The following is a 21,749-nucleotide window of genomic DNA, read 5'->3' on the forward strand; positions in this document are numbered from 1 at the left end:
CTTATCAACAAACATATTGCAGTGTAGGTAACAGAAAATCAAATTATATCACCTATGAACATTGATGGAGCAAGATCAATATTTGGATTCGTTCTAGATCATTGTCGTGCATCTATCTAGAACCATTTTCCTTTCAACATATGTAGAGAACAAAAATGGAACTATATTATCAACTATAAACAATGATGGAGAAGTATTATTAATGTCATCACATATTTAACATTCAACGTCTGAAACATGGTTCTCCACTAAGGTTTTACAAATCCTAGAGCCTCGTCCAACTGAATCCGTCTCTGTTCTGTTCCCTTCTCTTAGTATCCTACTCATCATCAATATCCTTTATAGCATCCTGCAACACCAAACAAATGTATTAGATACAAGTGTGTTTAACCTTGTTCAGTTGGAAAGAGCACAACAGTTACTAGTAGTATTAGTTACCTTTGCTAGGCCAGTTACATATGTTGCCGCTACTGCAGTTACCAACAGACCCAACCCGAGCGTTAGAAGCTGGCCGTTTCCTCCAGGCAACCCAACAGTTGATTCTTCTTGCTGAAACAATACAGATATTAAACATTGTCATCTCTTGGTAGTTATGTTGCTTGCTAGAGTGACCACGTATCCACAGTTGAGCACATTCATAAAACACAAGTCTCCACTGATCCATCAGAGATACAATTTTTCAACTCAAGTTAACATCCACAAGTAATGACTAGTCTTTCTCGTGTTGAGTATTCGTCTTTCATTATATATCAATCTCCTTTTCCATTATGTAAAAACAAAACCTTTTGATGTCATCCCACAGCTGATGTTCTATAACTCTCTTTTAACGCCCTAGCTTTCAATTTAGTTCTTCTATCATAGACTAAAGCTGACCAGCATAAACCTAGTGTACACCCAACAACGTAAAAGCTCGGTGGATCCTATTGTAACCTTATGCTTGACATGATAAAGGTATATGTTCAAAGCATTGAGGGGTAGATAATCTAGATTAACAGACAACAATACTTACAATGATTGCTCGTCCAAAAGCTCCAGCGCTGACATAAGCCCAAGATCCTGGAAGCATACCTAACCAACTGCACAAAACAGTATGATCCTCAAATAAGTATGTGTACCCAAAATGTACATTATCCTGTTGATATCTTGTTTATACATAGGGGAATAGTAAAATAATTTCTATTAAACACAGACCTTCCAAGTACATAAGGCACAAACTTGACAGACGTCAAGCCGTAGAGGTAATTGCCAAGAGAGAAAGGAAGGAGAGGGCTTAGGCGAAGGAGAGTAACAACCCTAAACCCATTCTCACCAATGGCTTTATCAATGGCGAGGAACTTCTTGTTGCCTTCAACTAACTTAAGGATACGCTCTCTGGCAAAGTATCTTGCAATTAGAAAAGCAACACTAGCAGCCATCTAACAAAAAAAAAGAATAGCAAAACCAAAAAGAGAATCACACAAACCAAACATATATATGAACAATTGGGGAAAGTTACTTGAGGGAATAACTTACAGTTCCACTGACGGAAACTATGATGGTGCCAACGAGGGAACCGAAGAGAAGACCAGCCGACATGGTCAGCGGGAGAGCCGGAATGGCTAGTATCTAAACCGGAATGCAAAAAACAAAACAAAAAGCTTGAAACTTTATTAGGCTACTAAAAATGAAGAGAGTATGAAGAAGCTTGCCTCAAGGCCAGCGTAGACAGCAATGAAAAGTGCATACCCAGCCGGACCATAACCTGTTATTTAATTCGACAAAGACAAAACTGATCTCAAAACTTGTCCTAGAATGAATTTACTGTCAATCGATTCAAAATGTTAATAGAAACCTTCGATGAAAGTGGAGAACTGAGTGAGAAAGGTATTGATCTGGTCTCTGTAGACGTAGCCAACGCCGGCGAATCCACCAACAGTGCCAATCAACAACACTCCTGCCAGAATCGTGCCCTTCACAGCAGCATCCCCGCCCGATCCTTCGTCGCTCTCGGCTTTGGGGGATTTAGCGTCGTCGTCGTCGTCTTCGTCGTCGCTGGATTTGGGATTAAAGAACCATCGGAGACTTTTGGGAGGAGGGGCGGTGGAAGGAGGCGGAGAGCGGCGGAGAGAGTGTTGCTGCTTCTTCGTTTGTTTGAGGGAAGAAGAACATGGCTTGAGGAAATGGAAGCGTCTGAAGGAGGAGGAGGAGGAGGTGAAGGTGAATGGGAGAGAAGAGGATCTGAGAGTTAGAGTGAGGCTGCGCATCTTCAAGCAGCGTTGGTGAAGATTGAATTGAAGCAGCTTCTTCTTTGTTCCATCCAAAACTTTTCTCGGTGTGGGATTGTTGGCGCGGCATTTCTCCTACCGAAGAAGAGAAGACGATGTGGCTTTCTGGCGGTTTTGAGCGCCACGTGTCTTTCTTTTTAAGGATCACGATGTAATTTTCATTTTATTTCTCAAAAATAAAAACCAAACAATCGAAAAATACCAAGTTTTCCTGGTCTATTATTTGTTTCCTCGTTTTCTTATTATGTTTAAAAAATAATAATTCTATCGCATATTCGCATCAAAAGTCACAAGACAAAAATTCATAAACAGTTCCTTCATTTTCTTTGATTTTCTTTTTTGTTATATTCTATGCTTAGTACAGTTTGTCAGGAAAATATTAGTAACATTTTCTTTGTTTTAACATATAAATTGTTTACAATATAAATCAGTTTCAAAGTAAAGATGATGTAATTCTAACCAAAATAACTTATAACAAAAGATGACAAAAACGCATAACTTTTAACAAAAGAGGGAGTGTAAGACAACAAAACAACAAATTAAGATCTCATCTATTTTCAAATAAAAATATAGATTAGGTATAGAAAACGAGCTTGGTCATTTCAAATTTTTTAACAATAACTAAATTATTGATTACATCATCATATACTACAATGTAAACTTTATAAATTAATACTCGATAAATTAATAAACACGATAAACTAATAAGTTTTTTTTCGGTCCTGAGTTGGATTGATTCAAAATATGACATGAATCGATAAGATAATAAGACAATATTTTTTTTAGAAAATCCTTTGTAAATATGTAATCTCATTAAAATCATAAGTTAAAAAATTGTATATATATAGTTTATATAAGTACAAACTAAAATTATATTATATATTTTATATTCATAATGGAATTCATCTCTGTTTTTCTTAATATTTCAATATATTTTGTATTTGATAAAATTATATCTAAAATAACACTTAAACTATATGAAACATATTCTGTATACACCAAATAATATGATAAAATAGTATCAAAATTTATTTTCTAAAATATAACTAATATATATATGGTAGAACTAATTATTTTTTATAAATTAATAACTCTATAAATTAATAAAATATTATTAATTTATAGAGTTTTTATTGTTAAGGTAAGGTCAAGTTATCTTCCACCACAAGACTAGTATAAAGAGCTATCAAGGGGTCCGATTGGTAATGATTTTCGCTTGAAGCTTTGGCTTTAGAAATATGACCGTAGAGAATTTGACTTTAAATATTGTGGCTGTTACTTTTAAAAGTTTAAAAGCTTGATTGACATCAAAAGCTTTAGAAACTGTGACTGTTATAAATATATACTAGATTTTGACCTGCGCGAGTTTATTTTTGATATTAAATAAATTCTTCTTATATAATTTATATATAAGATAACATATAGGTTTGGGTACATTTACCCCAGTGCACTGAACCGTACCAAACTGAAAAAAAAAATTAAGCTGAATTTCATAAATAACAGAGCATATATTTTTGGAACCGAAAAATAGTAATCGAACTAAGAACCAAATGAGTACTTAAAATTTTAAAATACAAATTATATACCTGCAAATATTAATTATATTTAATTTCTAAATAACCGAATATCCTAAATATACGATTTATAAACCAACTTATGCAAAAAAATTATTTTTATTATTTTAAATAAGATTACAACTTATTAAATAAAAATATATTAAAATTTAACGGTTCCTAGCTCATATACCGATTGTTGATAAGAAAAGCAAATGGAATTGTTGTACGTGTTGGTTTTGTGTGTTTGATGAAATAAGTTTTCTTCTTGTATTTATACTGAAAAAATATTTTTAAAATAGTATTTAATTTAATTTTTTTTTGTTTTGAATCTTTAGTAAATGTTTTCAGTTACCTTTATGCTAGTTTCTATGTTTTAATAAACTAATGTCTAATAGTAATAAGTTATGACTTTTTTCATGTTTAAAACCTAACTAATTAATGATAATTATTTTATTAATTATTATACTTTTTGTTTTCTTTGTTTTGGTCAAAAATGAACAAAATACAAAAACAAACCCCTTTTTTGGTTTTTAAGGAGTAAAGCCTCACCAGCCCAACCAACGATCAGACCCAAGAAAGAAAGATCAAACGGGGACCTAACCAATTTACAAATCTTCGAAGTTTTCTATAGGTAGGCTCTTTAAATACGGGGGTTGATATTTTGGGCCTTGTCCGGCCCAATATATTGAAACTTTTTATTTGAAACGACAACGTTTTGTTCCATGAAGATAAAGCGAAGAAAATGTACGGAGAAGTCAAAAGGAGAATTCCTCGACATGTCCGACGACTCTTTTGGCTTTACCGGTTAGGCGAGACTGATCGGTGATCGCCGGAGTTTCAATCTCCTCAAATCCGTCTAACTGCCATTGTATTCGTACAAGTAATTTAATTCATGGCCAAATCTCGATCAGTTGTGGAGCTCACTACCCGTTACGATCTCGGCGGCGTCGACAAGATCCGATCCCTATGCCTCTCCCCTCACTCCGATTCCCAAACCCTAGTCTACCTCGGCACTTTCTCCGGATCCCTTCTCCTCCTCTCCCTCGACACTTCAACCAACATCGTCGCGCGTCTCGGAACTGTATCGCTGAGCGCTTCTCCAGTCGAGTCTATCTTCGTGCTTGGCCAGGAAAGAGGCAAAGTTCTAGCACTCTGCAATGGCTACTTGTTCTTGGTCGATTCGCTTCTCTCTCGACCCGCTAAGAGATTGGGCGGGGTGTTGAAAGGGATCAATGTTGTTGCTAGGAGAGTGAGGGGACGCGAGTCCTCCTCGAGTACTGACTTGTTGTTGTTGCCTTCCGAGGTTTCGGCTGAGTCTAGCTCGAGCAAGAAGTTTCTTCAGATGATTGGCGGTGGGAGTCGTGTGAGTGATGTTAAAGGTAAGGATCTTAGACGGGAGGGAGTTCATCAAGGTCGTTATGTTTTCGCTGTTGCGATTAGTGAGAGGATGTTGCTGATTGAGCTTCAGTGTGATGAAGAAGATGGGAAAGGTGATTCCTTTGTTGTGTTGAAGGAGATTGTTGGGATTGTTGGGGTAAAGACTATGGTTTGGCTTGATGATTATGTTGTTGCGGGGACTGATAAAGGTTATAGCTTGATCTCGTGTGTTACTGGTCAAAGTGGGGTGATATTCACGTTGCCTGATGTCTCTGGTCCGCCGCTGCTCAAATTGCTGTGTAAAGAGTGGAAGGTGTTGCTGTTGGTGGACAATGTTGGAGTTGTTGTGGACACGAATGGTCAGCCTGTTGGTGGGAGTCTTGTGTTTCGTAGGAGGCCTGATTCTGTTGGAGAATTGTCTTTCTATTTGGTGACTGTAGGGGATGGGAAAATGGAAATACATCAGAAGAAGTCGGGTGCTTGTGTTCAGTCAGTTGGTTTTGGTCCCGAAGGGTGTGGGCCTTCGGTTTTGGCGGTTGATGAGGCAGGAGACGGGAACCTTTTGGCTGTTACTACCATGTCAAAGGTTACTTATCTCAATAATGGCTTTCTTCAATTCTCTCAAGTATGTCTTGTTGAAGAAATGGTCATGAATATTCTGTCGACTTCTTCATTGTGGTGTTTCAGGTTATCTTTTATCGAAGAGTGCCTTATGAAGAACAGATTAAAGACCTCTTGAGGAAAAAGAGATACAGAGAAGCCATCTCCTTGGTGGAGGAGCTTGACTCAGAGGGGGAAATTTCGAAAGAGATGCTTTCTTTTCTTCATGCTCAGATAGGGTATCTACTACTATTTGATTTGCGCTTTGAGGAAGCAGTGAATCAGTTTCTAAAGTCAGAAAGCATGGAACCTTCTGAAGTTTTTCCTTTTATCATGCGAGATCCTAATCGATGGTCTTTGCAGGTATATTTGTTTTCCGGCAATGGGTACTTGTGTTGTACTCTAAATTTGTTTTAAACAGTTCATTTACTAAATACATTGCAACCATACAATTGATGATGTCTCAAGCCTTGAGGTTTTCACCTTCTTTCAGGTTCCGAGAAACAGATACTGGGGGTTGCATCCCCCTCCTGCTCCTCTTGAAGATGTTGTAGATAATGGGTTGGCGGCCATCCAGAGAGCCATCTTCCTAAGAAAAGCGGGAATGGACACTCCGGTCGACGAAGAGTTTTCCTCAAACCCTCCAAGTATTGCTGATTTATTAGAGTCAGCAATCAAAAACATGACAAGGTGCTACAATATCTCTTTTTGTGTACTCTTTTTTCTCTACAGTTTTTAGTATGCACTATTCTCAGAGGTGGGAATTGGCATATAACGACTACATGTTACCTGTTGCAAAAGGTACCTCGAGGTCTCACGCGAGAAGGAATTAAGTCACCCAGTAAGAGAGGGAATAGACACGCTTCTAATGCTTCTGTATAGAGCATTAAACCGTGTTGAAGATATGGAGAATCTTGCATCTTCTGTTAACAACTGCGTTGTGGTATGTCTTTTAGTGCATTTATTATTCGTACACATATTTTATGGCATCGACTGGTACGCTGTTTTAGACAACAGAAAGATATAAGAAATCGGTAGTTTGGATCTAACCAAACTATTTATTTGAGAGTAATATTTGAGTAAGACAGCTATAGCTTGGTCAGAAAGAGAGAAAAAGGATAGTGCCTAGGTTTTAAGGTGCATTTATCATATATTGTATTTGTACCTGGTTTGCAGTTTGTTAGCTCAGGGGCAGTTTAGTGAACTACTGTGGTCAAAAGAAGTGCATCGATGACAACCTTCTTAGGATGCTGTAGTTTTGACTTCCCTTGAGAAAAGTCTCTAAAGCTACACAGTAGCATTGTTAACAGGAAGATTTTAAGTAGTTTACTCTATTGTGGACATTGCACTCTTTTTGCATCCTTAGAATTACAATGCATGGAAAAATAGAGAGCTTGTTGTGATAAAGTTGCTTGAGGGATGACAGTACAACTTGTGTGAGCGGTGCAGGAGGAGTTGGAGTCTCTTCTAAATGAATCTGAACATCTGCGGACACTTGCATTCCTGTATGCAAGTAAGGGGATGAGTGCAAAGGCTCTTGCTATTTGGCGTCTCTTTGCGAAGAATTATTCATCTGGTCTGTGGCAAGACTCAGATGACTTGGTGCCTTATTTACACGAAAACGAGCTCATTAGGCTATCTGGAAAAGAGGCTGCTGCTGCAGAAGCAGCCAGGATTCTTGAGGAACCCTGTGATCCAGAACTGGCATTGCAGCATCTTAGTTGGGTATGAGATATAACCCTAAGTTGTTGTGACTTTTTTACGTTCTAATATTTGCATCTTGCGAATAGAATTGATGGCTGTGGATATCAATTTTAGATTTCAGATATAAACCCATTGTTTGCTATCCAAGTGTTGACGTCAGATAAAAGGACAGAAGAGCTTTTGCCAGGTGGGAATCATGGTTATCAGGACATTTGTGTTTGATTATGAGTCGGATGTTGATCTCTTTTCGTTCTTATTAGAAACATCCTGTCAACTGTTTCTTGGGTTTTCGAACTGTGATCTATGTTGGACTTGTATTTATAAATAATGGCTTAGCTGAAGTCTGAGATGACTTAGGTAGTGCCAGAAGTCCAAGACTTCTTTTGGTTCAGGGTAGCATAATCTATGTATTCTCATGTCCATAGTGTGCTGTACCTCATGACATAATCTGTATAATGGTGGATAAAACACTAGATTTTTATTGATGCAAGGGTTTCTGTTTCTTAATCTTTTTGTAGAGAAAGTGATCCAAGCTATTGATCCCCAACAAGTTGAAATCATACAGAGGTATGGACTTACACCATAAAATAGTTTTCATCCTATTGACTTTTTCTTAAAACTTATTAGTAACTACTAAAGGAACGGTCTAGCAGAGTTTTTTTTTTGTAGCAAAGTTGAGAACTTTTTGAAACTTTCTTCACATCGAATTTTTTTATGTATGGGCCAGGTACCTCCAATGGTTGATTGAAGATAGAGACTATAACGACCCGCAGCTGCATACATCATATGCTCTCTCACTTGCCAAGTCAGCACTTGAGTGTGTTGAAGTTCAAAATGGTAACCAAGAAACTGATGCTGGAAGCAGAGAGGCCCATGATTGCAATGTAGGAAGTATTTCTCTGTTTGAAAGTGATGTGCGGGAAAGATTGCAGACCTTTTTGCAATCCTCAGATCTATATAACCCTGAAGAATTATTGAATTTGATTGAAGGATCAGAACTGTGGTTGGAAAAGGTTTGTGGGTCAAGTTTGTTTCTTTCGTTTTATGTGTGTAAAGCAGTGGCACCAATGATTATTCAATAAATATTTTTACTATCGAAACAACTGATAACTTGTTGTTTTATCCTCTGATATATGTGTGAAACTCTTTTGGCAGGCTATCCTTTACCGAAGGATAGGACAGGAGACAGTGGTCCTTCAAATTCTTGCTCTGTAAGATTAATAACGAAGTTGAACTGTTGATGGTTGTTAATCAAAGTTTTGAGACCTTATACAGTGTATGGTGATTTTGAGTATTTGACTACTGACAAGATCTTTTGTCGTGGGCATCAGGAAGCTTGAGGATTGTGCAGCTGCAGAGCAGTATTGTGTAGAGATTGGAAGACCAGATGCATTCATGCAGTAGGTTCTTTTTCATCATTTAATCTAAGCTTTATTGTGTGAATCCCATCACTCCAGTTCCTCTTTTCCTTGTTAAAATCCCCTATAACAGAAAGTTGTGTTAGGTTACTTGATATGTACCTGGATCCTCAAAATGGTAAAGAGCCTATGTTCAAAGCTGCTGTTCGTCTTCTCCACAACCATGGGGAATCACTTGATCCCTTGCAAGTTTTAGAAGTAAGAAATCTCAGTCCATATTTTTAATGAAGCTGATATTGCTTCTTATTGCATTTGTTAGTTCTTCAACACTTGTTTGATAGTGCTGATATCATGTTTTTTTCTTCCAGAAACTGTCTCCTGACATGCCCTTAAAACTGGCGTCAGATACAATTTTAAGAATGCTGAGGGCTCGGGTTCATCATCATCGTCAAGGCCAAGTAAATAATTCACAAATCCCTTTTTAAAATAACCATGTAATATGTGTCTGCTACTGTTCTGAATGCCCTTTTGTTTAGGGGAAGTAAGATTGTGTGTTCTCTTGTCAAATGTTACATTAGTAAGAGTTACATCCTAAGAAGAGTCATCAGTGAAGTAGCATTTATAAGCTTATCAATAAATTGTCACTGTGCTTTTAAGTTCTTGAATATGTTTGTGGTGTGGGTGGAGCTTGAGTGTCTGAATGTTCTTAAGTCAATTGTTACAGATTGTACACAATGTCTCTCGTGCATTGGATGTGGATTCAAGGTTGGCAAGATTAGAAGAAAGATCACGTCACGTGCAGATAAACGATGAGAGCCTCTGTGATTCTTGCTTCGCCCGCCTGGGAACTAAGCTATTTGCTATGTACCCTGATGATACCATTGTGTGTTACAAGGTTAGTCCGCAACTTACCTACTACATTCTCTTGCGACAAAGCAATCATGCATGCTTCCTTTTGTCTGAGGCTACTGTTCTTGTTCACAGTGTTACAGACGCCTGGGTGAATCAAAGTCAGTAACGGGCCGTGACTTCAAGCGAGATGTTCTGATAAAACCCGGTTGGTTAGTGAACCGGTAGCTGAAGAAGCCCTGTTGTTTAAAAGTTGACCTCTAATCTCTCACAAACACGTAGAAGCCTGTACAGTACAGATACTAAAGAACAACATAAGGAGATATGAAGTCGATCGACATAGCTTCATGACGTTCATCTCTAGGCTTCAAAGGACTCTTCATGCAATGATTAGTAGTGTGGTAGATGTTGGAGGCCAATAGAGTAGTTCTATAGGGGCATTTTTGCCTTTGTGACAGTTAAAACGGGCAAATAATTTTATATAATACCTTGTTGTTACTTTCTTCTCAACGAAGGTCCTGTTTGGCTAATAAATGAAAATAATAATTAAAAAAAATAAGAAGAAAATAATCTGGGACGAAAAAAAGAAAAAGGAGAAAAATCAACTCACGGGAAGAAGACGATCTTCAATTCTGCTTTCATCTTTTATCCTCTTCGGAATACAGATTACGTTTCGCTTCGTTCATCGAATTCGCTTCTCGCCGATCACCGTTTCTCGCCGTCGTTTTAAAGGTTCGAGCGGCGGTTGATTCCGGCAAAAATGTCGATTAACATGAGAACGCTAACCCAAGCTCTAGCCAAAACCGCCGCGGTGATTGAGAAGACGGTCCAAACCACAGTCCAGGAGGTTACAGGTCCCAAGCCTCTTCAGGACTACGAGCTTCTCTATCAGATCGGTTCCGGTGGTCCCGGCCTCGCCTGGAAGCTCTACTCGGCCAAGGCGCGTGACTCCACGCGGCCTCAGCAGTACCCAACCGTCTGCGTCTGGGTGCTTGACAAGCGCGCCTTATCTGAGGCTCGCGCCAGAGCGGGATTGTCCAAAGCTGCGGAAGACTCGTTTCTCGATCTGATTCGCGCTGACGCGGGGAAGCTGGTGCGGTTGAGACACCCCGGTGTGGTCCACGTGGTTCAGGCGCTTGATGAGAACAAGAACGCTATGGCTATGGTTACGGAACCGTTATTCGCCTCCGTGGCTAACGCGCTTGGTGATGTTGAGAATGTGGATAACGTGCCGAAAGATCTCAAGTCCATGGTGCGTTTTTCAGCTACCAAATGACTTGGAAAATGGAAGATAGTTTTACTGATTGCTATGATTGTTGCAGGAGATGAGCTTGTTGGAGGTGAAGCATGGTCTCCTTCAAATGGCAGAGACATTGAACTTTCTTCATAATAACGCGCATCTCATACATCGTGCTGTTTCTCCTGAGGTTGGTTTCTCTAAGCTTATCCTCATACTTGCTTGAAGCTATCGTGCTGAACTTTCTTGTGGATTGAATACTTAATTGCAGAATGTTCTTATTACTTCGGCTGGTTCCTGGAAGTTTGCTGGATTTGGCTTTGCTATTTCAGAAGCACAAGCTGGGAATTTGGATAACATGCAATCATTCCACTACGCTGTGAGTACTTAAAAACTCATGATCGGTTACTAGATATGATGACTGTGTTATGATATGAATGGATCTGTGCAGGAATATGATGTTGAAGACTCGATTTTGCCACTCCAACCATCTTTAAACTATACTGCACCTGAATTGGTGCGGAGCAAAACTCCATCAGCTGGAGCTTCTTCGGATATTTTTAGTTTCGGATGCCTCGCGTATCATTTAGTTGCACGGAAACCATTGTTTGATTGCCACAACAATGTCAAGATGGTAATTCTAATTCCCAAGCCTATTAGTTTAATCTTCAGGAAATGACGGTCTGATTAGTGTTTTTTTCTATAAAATGAAGCAGCCTCAGAACTAGTTTCCATTTTATATGTATTTTCATACTTGCCTGATATAAACTAGTAGAATATCTGACTCTTCCATCGCTGATTATTGATAGTACGTTCCAATTTTGTTGCAGTACATGAACACATTGAACTATTTAACCAACGAAACTTTCTCATCTATACCCTCGGACTTGGTATCTGATTTGCAACGGATGCTATCAACGAACGAGTCCTTTAGACCAACAGCATTAGATTTCACAGGTATGAATACTGAATCTTCATTGTTTCTTGTGACAAGTTTTATCTCGTTACTTGTGCACTTACATTTTGGACTTGACCTTTCACCTGCAGGATCTAATTTTTTCAGAAGCGACACTAGGTTACGTGCCCTCCGTTTCCTTGATCATATGCTTGTATGTATATACACTTTCAATCATCGTTTCAGACAGACATCATCTAGATAGTGGGAAATATATATATATATATATAACCTTTGGGGGCATTTTTCTATTTACCGCAGGAACGAGACAACATGCAAAAGTCTGAGTTCTTAAAAGCACTATCAGATATGTGGAAAGATTTTGATTCCCGTGTATTACGGTATAAGGTAAGTCACTTTATGACTTCTTTCCCATATTCTGTGAACAGAAAAAAGAAACGAATTTACAAGTGCGCTGCCTTGTTACAACTACTCAAACTAGGTTTTGTTACGCAGGTGCTTCCACCTCTTTGTGCTGAACTTAGGAATTTGGTTATGCAGCCAGTGATTCTTCCTATGGTTCTAACTATCGCAGAGTCTCAGGTGCTTTTTCTAATCTGGGTATTTGGCCATCTGTCAATTAGATTTCCATGTATTTCTTTCCTCTTTGTATGAGACTTATAGTTACCACTGGTTCTAGATGATTTTTTTTTTTGTCTTGGATTGCACAAATAGAAACCGGCTATTTATCAACCTGTCATCTGTAGAAAACTTGGAAGTTGCTTTGCATTGACTTTTGGCAATCTCTATCATGTTTTAATGAATGCTTGAAACGTTAAACTACAATTTGCAGGATAAGAATGACTTTGAGTTGACAACGCTCCCAGCTCTTGTTCCTGTTTTGAGTTCTGCTACGGGTGATACTCTGTTGTTGCTTGTAAAGCGTGCAGATCTTATAATTAACAAGGTAAATCTTTCACCCGTATATATGCAAAACTGGGATTTTAGTCTGCTAAGTTCTACTGAATTGGCAAGGTGTAAATTATTTTTGCTTATGAAATATCATTGCCACTACTTACAATTTAAAATGAATGGCAATGCCACAACCATACATTGTTTCTTATGCTGCCATAAACCAATACAAGACCTTCATTGTCTAAAGCTGACTCATATTCAAACCTCAATTTTCGTCTTTTCTCCAATCCTGAAAGTGCTTAAAAATGGAATCACTTTCCCTACTTATTTTCGTCTTACTTCCTCAGATTTTTTACTAGTGTGTTTTTGTTCAAATGTGTAGACTAATACAGAGCATCTTGCATCGCATATTCTCCCTTTGCTTCTCCGAGCCTACAATGACAACGATGTCCGGATACAAGAGGAAGTTCTGAAAAGATCTACATCTCTTGCCAAACAACTTGATGGCCAGGTGATGAATTTGTATGTTATTTGATGAGTTTCATCTGAATGGATGATGCATGCCTGTGGATTGATGGGTGGCTTACACAAGCATTAGATATTTGGTTCTGCAACTCGGTTGCGTTGGTGAGTTTGTTCGGTTCTTCATTATTCCAATTTGTTTTTGCAGGTGGTAAGGCAAGCAATTTTGCCTCGTGTTCATGGCTTGGCTCTCAAAACCACAGTTGCTGCTGTACGTTAGCCTTGATTGGTTCAATCGTCGTGTCCTTTAAAATATAGAGATTAAATGAAGAGCTTGATCTGCTAACCCATATTTGATAAGAACGTCCTTGTGGTGCAGGTCAGAGTAAATGCTTTGCTCTGCTTAGCAGAGTTGGTTCAAGCGCTTGATAAACACGCTGTTACTGAAATTTTGCAAACAATTCAGCGCTGTACTGCTGTCGATCGTTCTGCACCTACGCTTATGTGTACTCTTGCAGTCGCAAACGCAATTCTCAAGCAGGTGGGTAAAATAGCTTACTTGTGTCAGTGATCTTAACTTTCTTTTATATTCTGTGGTGGCGTATAAGATGACTTACGTGTCGCTCTTCATAATTTTTCTCTAGTATGGAGTTGAATTCACTGCTGAACACGTGCTTCCCCTGATTATACCGCTTCTCACTGCCCAACAATTGAACGTCCAACAGTTTGCTAAATATATGCTATTTGTGAAGGATATTCTCAGGTGTGCCTCCGAGATCTCCCGTCTTTGTTTCGAAGTCCTTATCCCCCTTACAACTGTGAACTGTTGTTTTTGTTTTTAACATCTGGTTTGTCTATCTTTTGGTCTTGAACAGGAAAATAGAGGAGAAAAGAGGAGTTACAGTCAACGATTCTGGAGTTCCAGAAGTTAAACCAGGCTCTGTTGCAGATGGGATCCAGTTTCCAACACCAACCCAAAAAATTGAGAAGGTTGCTTCTGCAGCAAAGAACAGTCCTGCATGGGATGAAGATTGGACCCTCCCTACCAAAAGTTCTGCTTCGAGAGATCCGGCACCCGCAAACTCCCAGTTTAACAATTCAACAGTTCAGTCACAGCCATCGAACAGGACAGCAGTGCCAACAACATGCCCTCCTGTTGATATAGAGTGGCCACCAAGACAACCTTCCAATGTCACTTCTTCTCAGCCAGCCAATGATGAAGCACGGCTAAGCTCAGGAGGAACATCATCAACTCCAAGTTTTGATGAACTAGACCCTTTTGCTAATTGGCCACCACGAGCTAACAGTGCGTCCATTGCTTCTGGGGGTTTCCACAACGGTACCGCGGCCACTCGACCCCCACCGAACAACAGTGGTTCTAGTTTGAGCAACAATATAACAGGCATGAAGCAGTTTCCAACAGCTAACAACGACTTCTGGGCCTTTGGCAATGCCTCCGTCTCTTCTCAAGGGGGTTCAGGTATCAGTGCAGGTAACCAAGATCCTATGAACTCTTTTGGGATTCAAAATCAGAACCAAGGAATGCCGTCGTCTTTCGGAAGCAGTTCATACAGTAACCAAAAGCCGCCAGCAGACATCAGTTCCATATTCAAGTCCAGCAAAACTGAGCAAGCTGCAATGAGACTCGCACCACCACCTTCGACAGCCGTGGGAAGAGGAAGGGGAAGGGGTAGAACTGGGACATCTACGTCAAGGTCAAGTGGTTCGAAGCAGCAACAAACTGAGCAGCCGTCGCTGTTGGATCTGTTGTGATGAAATCGTTGGTTGAGACAACATTGGGTTTGGTCAAAAACATTTTCAGTGAGTGAGTTGGTCATTTGTTTTGTTAATTCTCCAGGCTACATTCAACCATCTATTATTATACATCACAGCCACAGGTTCTTTCTCTGAACTCTCTAAATCTTTGCTCATTATTGTTTCTTCAATAGTGACGCTAAATCTCGTTAGTTTTTTTTTTTAAATCGAATTTCTGTGCAGTGCAGTGGGATGTTGTAGGAGATGTTTATCGCCCCTTTTCATGTACATAATATTTTGTCTTGCATTTGATATATACATGCTCCAAAGAAAAATCGTATGTATCGTTATTCATGATAATATATCCTTCTCATTTGATTTAAACTTTTCACATTGTTTGGTATATTATATGATAGTAATCTTCTGATGCATCAATCAACTCAACTCAATTCGTGTGGACAACATAAGTCCAAAACAAGGTTTTGTGTCCCTAATGATCAACGGATAAAAACCATCATATGTCTCTTGGAACTTTTGTTTTTGTTGAATTGTCTCTTTGAACTTTGCGTGTGTAATAACTTTCTCACGGGTGGAGTATTTACCTGTCTAGATCGCCTATTTCCGGTCTCCTGGCCGCCCTTCACTCTCGGTTTTTGTTTATTTTTGTGATTTAACAAATTCGAGAGTGGTTGGTCTAAGACCCTGCGCGCGAAAAGCAAGCAGTAACGAGTAAGGTTATTCAAGTATAAACATGAATGGTACGTCCTGATTAATGGAACTATTTAGAAAGCCCAGCTTCGGCTCTTGTCTAGTTAAGGATGATATCAGAAAGACACAGAAGCAACGAATTTTATTTATGTTGTGAATTAATATTCTTCAAGATTCCAAAGAATTCCCGAATATCTGATTCTAGGTTTGATTAAATAATGGGTTGGTAAATTACGATTTGATCAACAAATTTAGAATATAATGGACTTTTTGTTTTCAGATTTACATTACATTATATTAGATTCTTCAAGAAGAAGGGAAGGGAACAAAGTCCAAGCTGGCAATCACGTTAACGTGCCGAAACCGCACAATCACAGCTCATCAAACCTCGTGGGACCTTACCTCTTTTATTGGCTTTTTACCGCTAATAATTCCAAATCATCAATTAAGAAGATGTTGTTATTCTAGTGGGTGGCATTCTTCCCACGCAATACACACACCTTAAAGAAGAAGAATTATAACTACTATACGCTTCAGAACTATGTACCTGCTTTTTTAGGCCTCAAAAATATCTTCTACTTATTTTCTAATTCTTGCACATTGACTGTCTCACTCAAGATTGTGGTTATAGATTTCCAAAATAGTTGAGGATGTTAAAGATAGTAGAAAATATATATATTGTCATCATAAATCTAGGAGATTGAGCAGGAAAAACAATACTACTTGCATTTACGAAAACAAATTAGTGGACATAAGCACAATATTTGGGAATTACAAAAAAAAAGTTGCATTGTTTTGCGCTATCAAAGTATAGTATATTTTTACTCTCGAAAAAGAATAATAATAACAAATTAAAAACCTTACTATTAGAGTAGAGTATGTGAAAGGACCCGACCCATTTTTTCGTAACATCAGTACGAGTCTGGCTCGACTTCCTCGATCAGACTTGGGCCGTTTTCAAATTTTTTCTTACTTAGAATTATTTCAGTGTTCGTTCTTTTTCAGACAGTCAAGTAAAGCATAATACGATTTGAATAGATAATCTGAGGTTCGAGTTAACAAGTCAGTTCGCTATAGGCTATTACATGTTAATCTCGTCCTATATCTACCCAAACCCACCATCCTTCCTTCCTGCCCTTGTCCCGCGTTCAAGCTATGTCTTTACCCTTTCGGGTCTGGTCCTGATCTGCATCCAAACAAGGAGGCATAAGCAAACAATATGCTTAGTGAGAGCAGTCATTCCGTCCCACTTAGCCAAGTAAAGCAATCGAGTCAATCAGTCAATAAACGGACATGCTTATCATCAGTCAGTTACTTAGCCGACCCAATCGTTCCAAGCCAGCGCGCCATCAGATTCAGTCAAGCCCTAGCAGGCCAATACGGCTCTAGGCGCATGATCTGATCCAGATGCGTCGATGGAAGGAACCGACTGTTCGGACCAAGTCAGAACTTAGCAGATAATTCGAATTAGACAAGCAATCAGTACATAGAACATTCCTATCAATCAGACTACGATTCAGTACGATAGGCTACGGTCACACACTCACCTTTTTCTTAGAGTCGGTTTGTTCTGTTTGATTCAGTTTCTTCTGACACCTCTTGAGCGGTTTCCGTTGGATCTTCGAACGCTCAGACAGTCGGATTCACCCCACAGACGATCGTTCTTGACTCGGACTTGATCAATCCAGCCAAATATCAAAAACTCTCTCTTAATCGGACTTTTCTCTTTCTGAGTTTCTCTCTCGTTCTTTCTTTCCGTTTCCCGTACCGAAAATGGCAAAATAAGATGAAGGAGACGATTAAAATGGGCAGTTGGGCGGTTTAGGCCCGAGAAACTGCCAAGTTAACCATTCTCGCTTATTTTACTCGCGGCTCTTAATCCGTAACCGCCACCCCGCGCTCCAAAGCGTTCCAACACGAGTTTTTTCCCTTTTCGGACTTTAGCTGTTCCCGCCAGTTTTGCTTAGACAAAACTCGAGCTAGAGCTGACTGATCCAGTCGACAACTCTAACCGCCTTGTCCAAATCATACTGATACTATTGAATCAGCTCATCTCAGCTTAGCCGACAGTCTTAACTGTCTTGTCTGATTTCAGACAATCGCTGTCTAGCCGACTAGTTCAACCGTATTGTCCGAACCCAACAACACTTTTCCGGATCCGACCATCGCTGTCCAAAAATTCCGCTTTGCCTGGATTTTCATCGAGTTACCCGAACATCCTGAGTTTCAACAAACCGAACGGCCTGTTCAATAACCCGAGCGTAAGACCGACTGATGGAGCTTTGTTTGGCTCAAAGACAGATCCGTTCCTAGCTTTAATCGGGTACATGGTTCCGCTCTAGTCTCTACTAATCAGGCGCCGATCCAAGTTCTCCCATCCACCCACGTAAAGTCCTTCGAACTCTGATCAGCTCTTTCTAGCATCATCCAATCCATTCAGTACATTCTCATAGTTCGGCCAGTCAGTCCTCAGATCATCCTAACATCGATCTTCGGAACACGGTCGCTACAAGTTCTCCCCCACTTGGCTCAGACTCGTCCTCGAGTCTTTCTTCCTGAATCTTCCGTGAGTTTGTCAAACCACTTTGGAAATTCAGCTTTCATTCTCGCCTCTGGCTCCCAAGTCGTTTCTTCCTCTCCATCGCAGTCCCAAACGACTTGGATCATTTTGATATTCTTTCTGCTTTCAGGTTTGGTTTTTCTTCCAATGATCCGGACTGGTCGTCCCTCTACAGTAAGGTTCTCTCTCAAGTCAGATGGTGGTTCAGGAACCACGTTCTCTTGATTCCTTATGCATTTTCGCAGCAAAGATACATGGAACACGTTATGGAACTGAGCCATCGATGAGGGCAGCTCCAGTTTGTAGGCGACCTTTCCAATCCTTTCCAGGATCTTGTACGGCCCCATGTATCTTGGACTCAGCTTGGCATTCTTTGAGGATCGGTCCTTGCCTTTGTAGGTGACGGTTTTGAGATATACCATGTCTCCTACTTCGAACTCAAGGTCTTTTCTGCGTTTGTCTGCATGACTCTTCTGTCTGTCCTGAGACTCTTTCATCTTCAGTTTCAAGACTCGGATTCTTTCAGTTGTCTCTTCTACAAAATCTCGGCCAAATATGCTGCGCTCCCCCACTTGGGTCCAGCATAACGGTGTCCTACACGGACGTCCGTACAATGCCTCGTAAGGCGACATTCCAATGCTTGCATGATAGTGTTGTTGTAAGAAAACTCAGCCAGATGCAAGTACTGATCCCATTTGTCTCCCCAATCCAGAACACAAGATCGCAGTAAGTCTTCAAGTGTTCGAATTGTCCTCTCTGACTGTCCATCCGTTTGCGGATGATATGCTGTACTCATATGGACCTTGGTCCCCATCGACTTCTGCATAGCTCTCCAGAAGGCCGAATAAAACTTGGAGTCTCGGTCTGACACTATGCTTACCGGAACTCCATGAAGTCTGACGATCTGTTCCACGTACAACTTGGCTAGCACCGCTGCATTGTCTGTTTTGTTGATAGCCAAGAAGTGTACGGACTTGGTCAATCTGTCCACTATCACCCATATAGCGTCCTTGCCGTTCCTGATTGGAAAGCCAGTCACGAAGTCCATCGTGATCTTATCCCAAGGCCATTCTGGGATGGGTAAACTCTAAAGTTGTCCACTCGGAACTTGATTTTCTGCCTTAACCATTTGGCAGATTGGGCACCCAGCTACCCATTTTGCAACATCACGCTTCAGTCCAACCCAATGATAGTATCTCTTCAAGTCTCGGTACATCTTATTGGCTCCTGGATGTATCAAAAACTTTGACTGATGTGCCTCCTTCAGGATCTCATCCCGCAATCCTTTGTCGTTAGGAACACACACTCGGTCGTTAACCAGAATCGTCCCATTGTTTGAAGTCTGATACTCCGTTTTCTCGTTCTTGGAAGCTTTGATCAGATCTTCATCATTTTCCTGTGCAAGGTGAACTCGGGACAACAAGTCCGCCTGATCCGCTGCACCAAGACCCAACGGTTCCACTTCGTCAGTCTAGGCAACTAGTCGTAAGGTTCCAACCATGTGAACTAGTTCCTCCATGTCTTTCTCTGAAGCTGAAGCTACTCTCTTCCGGCCCAAGACATCCGCAACCAGATTTGCCTTTCCTGGATGGTAGGCAATATCCAAGTCGTAATCCGCAACCAGTTCCATCCAACGCCTCTGTCTAAGGTTCAGCTCTGGTTGAGTAAAGATATACTTCAAGCTCTTATGGTCCGTGAAGACTTGGACCTTAACACCATAGAGATAAGACCGCCATATCTTCAAGGCAAACACAACAGCAGCCATCTCTAAGTCGTGTGTTGGATTGTTCCCTTCGTGTTTCCTTAGCTGTCTAGACGCATACGCGATCACTTTGCCTTGCTGCATCAATACGCACCCAAGTCCCACTTTGGATGCATCTGTGCACACCACGTATGGCTCGTTGTCCATTGGAAGAGCCAATACTAGAGTAGTCGTCAACATCATCTTGAGTTTGCTGAAACTCACATCACAGCCTTCTGTCCACACGAACTGAACATCTTTCCCGGTCAACTTTGTCAACGGTTGAGCCATGCTGGCAAATCCCTTAACAAACCGTCGGTAGTATCCAGCCAGTCCGAGAAAGCTCCTGATCTCTGTTGCGTTCCTTGGTCTGGGCCAGTCCGCAATGGCCTTGATCTTCTCTTGGTCCACTGACACTCCCTTGTCCAAGACCACATGACCCAAGAAACCAATTTCTCTTTGCCAAAAACTGCATTTGCTGAGCTTGGCGAACAACTTATGTTCCCTCAGCTTATCCAAAACCATTCTCAGATGGTCCTTGTGCTCTTACTGATTCTTTGAGTAGATCAAGATGTCGTATATGAAGACTATAACGAATTCATCGAGGTAGTCTCTGAAAACGTTATTCATCATCTTCATAGAGGCTGCAGGGGCGTTGGTCAATCCGAAGGGCAAGACCACAAACTCGTAGTGGCTGTATCTCGATCTGAAGGCTGTTTTACGGACATCCTCTTCAGCAATCGGAATCTGATGGTATCCCGAAGCTAAATCAATCTTGGAGAAACAAGTAGCACCTCGGAGTTGGTCCAATAACTCGTCAATTCTTGGAAGAGGGTACTTGTTCTTCACTGTGACTCTGTTAATCCCCCTGTAATCAATGCATAGCCTGAAGATACCATCTTTCTTCTTCACGAATAGAACCGGTGCGCCCCAAGGTGAACTGCTTGGGCGCACAAACCCTTTCTCCATCAGTTCATCTAACTGTTTCGTAAGTTCTGCCATTTCAGCCGGAGCCATCCAGTACGAAGCTTTCGAGATTGGCTTTGTGCCCGGCTCAAGCTCAATCGTGAAAAGATCAGAACGGTCCGGTGGTAATCCTATCAAGGATTCGAACACGTCATCATACTCCTTTACAATCAGAATCCCTTCCAACTCAGCATCAGGTCCAACTTCCACAGTTGTGATTGAAGCCAGATAAGCCTCACATCCTTTTTCCAGCATTCTTTCTGCTTGAAGTGCTGAAATGATCAGACTCCCATTGGTTGGTCTGACCCCTTGATAGACAAGCTTTCCATTGCCTATCTCAAACTGAACTCGGCCACGATGACAATCAAGATGTGCCTTGTATTTGCTCAGCCAATCCATTCCAAGGATCACATCGTATGATTTCACTGGGCAAACGACCAAGTCGGCTGGCATGTTCACTCCTCCGATCATCACAGAGACGTTTCGGATTTTCCCTGAAGTGTACATGATCTGACCACCAGCTGCCCGAACCACTTTTACTTCTTCTTCTGGTTCTTTCTGAAATTCCCCAACTCCAATCATCTCGGGTTGCACAAAGCAGTGAGATGCACCAGAATCAAACAGAACATGGGTTGCCATTTTCAGCTGGTGCGCAGGAGCGCACTTCCGTTTTCCCTACTCCACCCATGACTAAGGTCCCTACATATTCACCCGGAACACTAAGGACCTACTCTACAAGCAAGCAATTTCACACAGAAATTTTTAAGGCAAAGGTGAGAGATAGGATGACTCACCAGTGATC

At 40.6% G+C, this 21,749-nt stretch overlaps 3 protein-coding genes across 7 annotated transcripts; 2 read left to right on the forward strand and 1 right to left on the reverse strand.

The window, feature by feature from the left end:
* Nucleotides 1-143: 143 nt before the first annotated feature.
* On the reverse strand, nucleotides 144-2,342 carry LOC106401186 (TVP38/TMEM64 family membrane protein slr0305). The gene is made up of 7 exons (XM_013841650.3): nucleotides 1,832-2,342; nucleotides 1,689-1,741; nucleotides 1,513-1,605; nucleotides 1,192-1,415; nucleotides 1,010-1,076; nucleotides 439-549; nucleotides 144-349 (listed from the first exon to the last, which is right to left on the reverse strand). Exons 1-7 carry the CDS (start codon nucleotides 2,241-2,243, stop codon nucleotides 320-322), a joined length of 990 nt encoding a protein of 329 aa, XP_013697104.1. The 5' UTR covers nucleotides 2,244-2,342; the 3' UTR covers nucleotides 144-319.
* Nucleotides 2,343-4,549: 2,207 nt separating this feature from the next.
* On the forward strand, nucleotides 4,550-10,218 carry LOC106400910 (vacuolar sorting protein 3). 3 transcript variants are annotated; one of them, XR_007323386.1, is made up of 14 exons: nucleotides 4,550-5,783; nucleotides 5,885-6,160; nucleotides 6,291-6,487; nucleotides 6,599-6,740; nucleotides 7,247-7,522; nucleotides 7,616-7,688; nucleotides 8,020-8,068; nucleotides 8,229-8,514; nucleotides 8,657-8,712; nucleotides 8,833-8,901; nucleotides 9,006-9,117; nucleotides 9,228-9,317; nucleotides 9,571-9,754; nucleotides 9,844-10,218. XR_007323386.1 is itself a non-coding variant. In XM_013841313.3 (14 exons), the coding sequence occupies exons 1-14, from the start codon at nucleotides 4,713-4,715 to the stop codon at nucleotides 9,934-9,936; spliced, it is 2,961 nt and encodes a 986-aa protein (XP_013696767.1). In that variant the 5' UTR covers nucleotides 4,550-4,712; the 3' UTR covers nucleotides 9,937-10,218. The 3 variants fall into 3 exon arrangements, 1 of the variants encoding a protein (XP_013696767.1); XM_013841313.3 differs by having other exon boundaries at nucleotides 9,584-9,754; XR_001280404.3 differs by lacking the exon at nucleotides 9,844-10,218 and having other exon boundaries at nucleotides 8,657-8,744; nucleotides 9,584-9,690.
* Nucleotides 10,219-10,226: 8 nt separating this feature from the next.
* On the forward strand, nucleotides 10,227-15,358 carry LOC106400911 (SCY1-like protein 2 A). Of its 3 annotated transcripts, none has more exons than XR_007323388.1 (15): nucleotides 10,227-10,960; nucleotides 11,031-11,135; nucleotides 11,217-11,324; nucleotides 11,397-11,579; nucleotides 11,776-11,902; nucleotides 11,993-12,054; nucleotides 12,162-12,248; nucleotides 12,357-12,443; nucleotides 12,694-12,807; nucleotides 13,138-13,266; nucleotides 13,426-13,488; nucleotides 13,597-13,758; nucleotides 13,862-13,980; nucleotides 14,093-15,115; nucleotides 15,216-15,358. XR_007323388.1 is itself a non-coding variant. In XM_048756615.1 (14 exons), exons 1-14 carry the CDS (start codon nucleotides 10,469-10,471, stop codon nucleotides 14,988-14,990), a joined length of 2,736 nt encoding a protein of 911 aa, XP_048612572.1. In that variant the 5' UTR covers nucleotides 10,227-10,468; the 3' UTR covers nucleotides 14,991-15,358. The 3 variants fall into 3 exon arrangements, 1 of the variants encoding a protein (XP_048612572.1); XR_007323389.1 differs by having other exon boundaries at nucleotides 15,221-15,358; XM_048756615.1 differs by having other exon boundaries at nucleotides 14,093-15,358.
* The last annotated feature ends 6,391 nt before the right edge of the window (nucleotides 15,359-21,749 follow it).

The sequence above is a fragment of the Brassica napus genome, chromosome C5 (genome assembly GCF_020379485.1).
Source record: "Brassica napus cultivar Da-Ae chromosome C5, Da-Ae, whole genome shotgun sequence".
Classification (NCBI taxonomy): Eukaryota; Viridiplantae; Streptophyta; class Magnoliopsida; order Brassicales; family Brassicaceae; genus Brassica; species Brassica napus.